Raw genomic sequence first — 7,090 nt, 5'->3', positions numbered from 1 at the left:
ACACACACACACACACACACACACACACACACACACACACACACACACACACACACACACACACACAATCTCAGGGATCTCATTAGCTTCCTTCTCTCCCTTTCTTCCCCCTGACTTAACAGCAGTCTGGGGTTTTCCCTCAGCAGCCTGGCTCCACATTTTCCACCCAGAATGGTCTCCCACTTCTGTCCCCAGCAGCTCCCGTACTCACCTTCGCCCCCTAGCCCACTGAGGTGGCTGCCTGCACTGGAGCCAGAGAGGTTGGGGCGGGCAGGCCGGGGCTGAGGGTGTGGTGTGGTAGGAGCAGGACCCAGTGCTGGGGCAGGACCCTCACCACAGTCATCGCCCCCATAGCCCTGACAGCACCGCCACTCCATATCTGTCACTGTTTTGTAGGCCACACGGTATCGAGGGCGGAGGAAGCTGCGGTACCTGGGAGAGGTGGAGGGAGGCCTCTTTATTTCCTCCCTGTCCTATCAGTGACCCTGGCCCCTGTCCTCACACATGAGCAGCTTGGGTCCCTCTTAGTGTCCAGCATGTGGCCTTGCTCAGTTGACAGCTGTCAGCTTGTTGGTGGAGGGCCAAATCACTGCTCTTACTCCCCTTGCCCTGTGCTGGAACCTTGAGCTCTTCTCCCTGAGGATGACCCCAGCCCAGAGAAGGCATTTGGGGATTGGCACGTGGTCTAGGTGAGGTTGTCCTCGTTATCCCACCAGCCAAACTGTTGCTGAAGCATCTCCTCAAAATGGATCTCACCATGGCTGCCTCATCTTGCCCCTTGCTGCCTGCTTTGTACCAATTCCCTGAGCTGGCCACCCACCTTCTGGCCCTTGGTCAGCCCCCACCAAGTGCCCACTGGCCCAGCCCATGCCCCAGCACAGGGAGCTCACATGATGCTGCGGGGACATTGGGGCTGGCCCCAGCCACATGGCTGGTAGTCAGGCTTGATGAAGGTCTCCACTCCATCCTCAAGGACACAGCTCACCGTCCGGGTCACCACGTAGGCACACCAGTTCCTGTAGGCACAACCCCATCTGGGCCCAAGGACCAGAGGCACATGCCCCAGAGGAGGCCTCGGGGACTACCAGGGACTGAGTGAGGTCACTGGGGGACCAGTGAGAGCCAGGGCTTTGGCAAGGGCAGCTCCCCCATGCTTTCCTCTGCACCAGGAGCAGATAAAGACTTTTCAAGAAGGGAGAGGCACAGAATGGAAAACCACAACCACCAAGAAGTCAGTACTCATGGCTGTGGGGGCCTGCAGAGCCTCTGAATTCACACCCTTATTTGTGTCCATTTCTGGCCCACTCTCAATCCCCTCCTTGGCATGCCCTGTGTAAGTTGGATGGCCAGGTTCCTGGGGATGATGCCCTGGATGCTGGTGTCCACTCGTCCCTCAGGGGAGAGGACGTGAAGCAGGCCATGATCCAGCTCAGGGTTAAGTAAAGAATAAGCCATGGATGAACCATGCCTCCCTTGGGGCTAGCAGTTCCACACCCTTGCCCCATTCATGCTGGCCTCTGAGCTGTGTCCCGCTGGGGAGCAAGAGTGGTGTCAGAATTATGGATTACTAGATGGAGCCAAGGACCTAAAAAGGCACAAAACGTCTGCTCAAAGATCCCGGGCTGGCACGCACTAGGCGGCTGTCAGGAAGGCCTGGCCCACACCCCTCGGGGTGGTTTCCCTGGGCAGCAAACTGCAGGTCCCCCTGAGGGAACGTGGGTGCTGATCCCCCTTAGGTTACCCAGGAGGCAAGCAGTTCAGGGGCCCTGGAAGTGGCCCCCTGGGAAGGTGGGCTTGTAAGGAGCCACCTGGTGGGTAAGCTGTCCTCTCTCCCCTTTCCCTGTATCGGGAGACAGCCCAGGGCAGGGTAGCCAAGGCAGTGGCAGCATGTCCACCTTCCAACCAGCCCTTCCACCCACCTCCAGCCTGGGACTGGGCCTCCTCTTACCTGTGTCTGCTTGCAGGCCGCGGGGCGCTCTGGGCTTGGGGCCCCCCAGGGCTAAGGGCCCCCCCACCCCCTGTGTAGAGGCTGTAGCCACGAGAAGGGTGGCTAGCTGCCCCTGCGGAGGCGGTCAGCAGGCAGCAGAGGTAGCAGCTCCAGAGGGCGCTGGGGGCCATGGTTGGGGTGCTCCTTGGTGGTTCTCAGTGGCACATCCCGGCCTGGCAGCTGGTGCCTCTGCCCAGCCCTGGGGGATGCCGCGGCTCGGCAGGACAGAGCCTGCCGTCCCAGTCCCAGGCTTCCTGCCTGCAGCCCCCACACGCCTCCTCCTTGGCTGTCTGGCCTGACCTCTCTCCCCCTCCTCTTTCCTCCTCAGGCTCCCTTCTGTCCCTCCCTCGGTTCCTTCCGCTCTCCTCTTCTCCACTTCTGAGGGGAGTTTGTTCTCTGTGCCCCTGGCCCCCTGCGCCTGGTCCCTACCCCTCTCAGATGCTGTTTCCTGGGCCTCGGCCCCCTCACCCCAGCTGGCTCTCCTCTGGTCTCCCTGTCCTTTCTCCCTGATGACCGGATCCTGGGGGTGACAGAGCTTTGCCCCAGTGACTGTTCAGAGGCGCAAGGGGTGGCTATGGGGCGGGCCCTGGCCTCCCGCCGCCCTCCCTTGCTCACTCCCCTCCCTTCCCCCGTCTGGCTGGCGGTCCAGCCTCCCTCCTCCCCTCCCACCTCTCCAACCGTCGTGCGCCACATCTGCTTCTTGTTAACTCTGGGAAAGAGGGGGAAAAAAGGAAAAACAGAGAAATGTGGAGTTGCTGCCGGGCTTGGGGCCAGCCTCTCAGACGGGCCACATGGAGCCGGGGCCAGCGCTGGGGAGGAGGCCCAGGGCTGGTCGCGTAGACAGGGAACAGGAGCCAGAGCCACAGCTCTCCTGGGGGGAATAGGGCAGGCCTCCCCTGGGAGAGGGAGCCCAGAGGGAGAGGAGGACCATAAAGGAGAGCATGAACGGGACATATCTCACCAGTTCGTCCAGCTGAGTCCTTTTATAGATGTGAAAATTGACACCAGAGCAGGGAAGCGACTTGCTCAAGGTAATGTAGCAAGTCAAGAGTAGGGCTGAGATTAGAATCTAAAAACCCAGGCCATCTTCCTGGGAGAAAGAAGGAGGAGAGGCAAGAGGGGCCCTGGGCCAGGGAGGAAAAGGAAGAAAGGACTCCACTGAGGCAGGCAGGAAATTCAGAGAATACAGAAGAGGAAGACAGAAATCTGGAAATGGGAGGGGGGCAGTTTTCTGTCAAGCAGTGGAGAGGACATGGGCAACAGGAGAATCTCCTTCTTAAAGGACCAAATGACTATGGGTCCAGGCTGGCCATGGTGAGGAAGGTCAGGTCATAACTGGGGGTGTGGTGGAGGTAAATTGGGACCTAATGTGTATAGCACCAAAGGAAGCCGCTCCCTACCTGGAGCCAAATCTGATAACCTCTGTAGCAGGTACAGTCCTCAGTCACATTCAACCATCAGCCTGATCTCAAAGCTCCTTGTGGGGTACCTAAGCTGGGTCCTCCTTCACCATCTGTTCCTCAGTGCCATGTCCTGAATCAGGATCTCCCTGTGTGGCAGGAGGCTTGGGAGACAGAAGCTGGAGTTCTAGACAGAAAGGAGAAAGAGCACTGTATGCCAGGTGCTATGCACTGTAGAGGTGCCCAGATAGCAAAGGCATAGAAGCAACTCAGTTGCTGTCTACTAAGGAGCGACTGGGGCTCTTGGGGAATGGGACACAAGCACCAACAGATAGAGAGAACTAACAACACAAGGTAGGATACACCGAGCGCCAAGGGGGCAGCCCAGATGGATGGTAAGTGTTCTGGGTAAGAGGGAGAAGGTAGCTGGCTGCTAGGGATAGTCAGAGAAGAGCAGAGGGAGAGATTTCAGGCTCGGGAGGTAGACTACCTCAGTTTTCTCATCTGTAACATGGGGATAATAATAATATGCCCCTTTCTAGATGTTTGAGGATTGTGTAAGTTAATACATGTAAAGCATTTAGAACAGTGCCTGGCATATAATAAATGCTCGATAAATATTAATTCTTATTTGTGTCAAGAAAAAGTGGGACAAAAAGTCAGAGAGGTAGATTGTTGACAAATTAGGGAGAGGCTCAAATGCCTGGTTAAGAGATTGAGTTACAAGTTTTTGAGTAGGGGAGTACATTCATGCACAGAAAGAAGAAGCTATCAGTGAGAGCAATGAGCACGGTGCCAAGGCACAAGGATGCTAGTCCCAGGTCTTCCTCTAGCTAGCATTATAAATTTGGACAAATCCCATGGCTCCACTGGGCATCAATTTTCTTATACAAGGAAGGAGCTATTTGTTTCCTAAGGTCCCTTGCAAATTTCTACATTGCATAGTGATGCAGACTTGGGTTCTGGTGATGGCAGTGACCACGGAAAGGATGAGAAGACTGTAACTGCTTGGTGACTGCCTCCATAATGAGGGTCCAGATGAGGGGAGACACCAGAGAAGATTCCAGGGTTCTAGCCAGAATGTGGAAGTCTGGAAGAGGTGCAGGTTTAGGCGAAAGACAGATAACTTTAGTTTGGACATAGTAAGTTTAAGATGAGAATAACACATCCCAGAGAAAATAAATGTCTAGGCAGTGGTTAGAAATGTGGGTCTTGATTCTGGGAACCATTTTCAGGAACCACCAGAAACAGAAATGTGTGGCTGTCCCTTAGAGGTCACTGATCAGCACACAGGGAGACTTGAGGGAAATGGTCCCAGGAGATCCTGGTTTCAAAGGAGTTGTCATTGGAAGGTTGTAGCTTTGTCCTCGGTCTCTGCCTAAGTTCTAGGCCCTGGCCATGGCCCTGGCAGGAAGTCAGCCCACTTCCCCTCCAGATTGCCCTGACTGTTGCTATGGGTTTTCTTTCCCTGCTCTTCTCACTCTTTTCTCCCTTCAGAGAGCCTCTGGCAGCCTGCAAAGACATCCCAGCCATCTTGTCACTGCCCAGTTGTCACCCATTCCCTCTCCTGGCCCCTGAAGTTTAAAAATCTGTTGTACATTTTAAGTGTGTCAAGTGAAAAATGTTGGCTTTGAAATACAATTGCAGTAGGTTGCATTTCATTTAGTCTTGTAATTAGGAGCCAGCCAAAACCTAACAGCTGACATGAACGTTTGTGAGATATCACATAAATTAATGGCTCCAGGTTCACTGGGGAGGACAATTCCCATTGCTGGCCTGAGGTGTGAGCAGTCAGGCTACAATGGAGGTGAAGGTTAGAGAGAATACAGTGGTGGTGGTGGTTTTGCAGGCAGCCAAAAATTTCCAAAGCAGTTGGCAAAAGACTTCCTGAGACCAAACAAAGTTGTTTCTGCGGGTACTACGACAGGATCTATTTTATAACCTCTCCAAAACTGGGGATTTCCAAGGGTCTAGCACCAGTGGAACTAGACATACTAGGCAACTAATTCATTCACTCAACCACCACTGACTGAGCAATGAGTTCATGTTCCCAGGGCCAAGACAGCCAGGGGCACCAGCAAAAACCATTTTATGTCTAATGCCCTCTGTCAGAGGACTGAATATTGAGAGGAAATAAAAGAGAAAGATAATATGAATTGGGCATAGGGGTCATGCCAACCCAGACAGGAATTCAAGCTTGTGGGGTCTCAAGCAAAAGTCCACTCTTCCCCAAATGCATACATTTTTCTTGTCCTTTCAACTCTTTCCCACAGGTATAATACTTTAGGAGCAGACCTCCCTGGACTCAGGGCCAGTCCCCTTTTTCCCATGTCTTGTTGCTTTTTCACTCCTGAGCCTAATCCTGTCCTTGAAAATGTTACACTAATCACAGATTCAGCTCTGCAAGTGTCCCCCCACCCCAATTCCACCCCCAGCATAAGGCTTTGCCTGTTTCACTTCTCATATACTATTCATCCAACCTTTTTTAAAGTTTTGTTAGTTCTTAACTGAGTCTAGTTCAGTTTCAGAGACCGTTTTAAATTTCAGTTCCTCCAGGCACTAGGCCAAATGACCCATTCAAGGGTGATAAAAAGACTCTTAGCTGACCTAGGCCTAGGAAGTTCTGGGAGGTGAAGGACACTTCTGGTGGTTCTAAAACAAATCCTTTCCCTCTGTCCCTGACCCTAGGATAACCCATAGAGTCCACAATTTGACATGGAATGTGGAATAGAGAAAAGAGGAATAGGTAACACTTGGGTTCTGTCTCAAACCAGTTGTAGAACCTTGGTCAAATCAATTGCCTTCTGGGTTCCAGTTTTCTTCTTTATAAAATAATCTTAAAGGCTCCCTTAAGCTCTGATAGTCTAGGATCCTATGCACCTGGGTCAGCTGATTTCAGGTCAGTCTTGGGAATCTGAAGCACTTCCAAGGCCTTTCCTCATGTCATTTGCAGTCTAGAAATTCTACTTTCTAGGGTCAGGTTAGAGCTTATTGACAAGAAGGAGGTCTAGTTCTGATTCAACAATGGATCTAAGTGTCTGGTTGGACTTGGGTCTGCTTCAGATTTTCAGGAGACATGAAACATAATGATGTGTAATCTTTTAAGACCTAGACCCTCATTCTCACAGAGCCGAGCTGGGAACAGACTGGTCTCTGAGGGAAGCATGAGGGAGTACACGTCTGAGGTTTCACTAATGTTATGTGGAGGGATATTGGGCTTGGGCTTCTAAATAGGAAAAAAACAAAAAACCAAACCCATTGCTGTGCAGTCAATTCCGACTCATAGCCACCCTATAGGAGAGTAGAACTGCCCCATACAATTTCCAGGGAGCGCCTGGTGGATTATGAACTGCTGACATTTTGGTTTGCAGTGGTAGCTCTTAACCACTACATCACCAGGGTTTCCTCTAAATAGGAAGCTTCTGGGAAATACTGGGTGGGGGCTGGAGTTAAGATGGGGAAAGCCAGGGGAACTACAGACTGCTAAAAGTAGAAACTAAGGTCGGGAGCCACTAGGCTGGAGCATAGACAAACTGCTGCTACTCCCAGGCCAGGAAGCCGAGTGCAGCCTAGTAGTGTACCCCGAGCTCACTCAGCACATAAGCCGGCAAGTTGGTCCCCTAACCCAGCTGTTACAGCCCCACAGCAGCTTCTGTAGAGTTTTCTTTGGCTCAGAGAAGCAGAGGCGTCCCCTGAGCCCCTC

The 7,090-nt window shown here is 52.7% G+C and overlaps 1 protein-coding gene across 1 annotated transcript in view; it reads right to left on the bottom strand.

Moving 5' to 3' along the window:
• The window catches only part of EMILIN1 (elastin microfibril interfacer 1), a 7,802-nt gene extending 5,667 nt beyond the window's left edge, over window positions 1-2,135 (bottom strand). Inside the window, exons 1-3 of the mRNA XM_004377603.2 lie at window positions 1,949-2,135; window positions 891-1,016; window positions 212-432 (exon numbers count right to left, since the gene is read on the bottom strand). Coding sequence (XP_004377660.1) covers window positions 212-432; window positions 891-1,016; window positions 1,949-2,118 — 517 coding nt within the window. The 5' untranslated portion in view covers window positions 2,119-2,135. The remainder of the gene's footprint in view (window positions 1-211; window positions 433-890; window positions 1,017-1,948) is intronic.
• Window positions 2,136-7,090: the final 4,955 nt, after the last annotated feature.

The sequence above is a fragment of the Trichechus manatus genome, unplaced genomic scaffold (genome assembly GCF_000243295.1).
Source record: "Trichechus manatus latirostris isolate Lorelei unplaced genomic scaffold, TriManLat1.0 scaffold00052, whole genome shotgun sequence".
NCBI classification, from domain to species: domain Eukaryota; kingdom Metazoa; phylum Chordata; class Mammalia; order Sirenia; family Trichechidae; genus Trichechus; species Trichechus manatus.
Note: the sequence above shows the minus strand (reverse complement) of the source record. Positions and strands in the feature narration are given on the sequence as shown.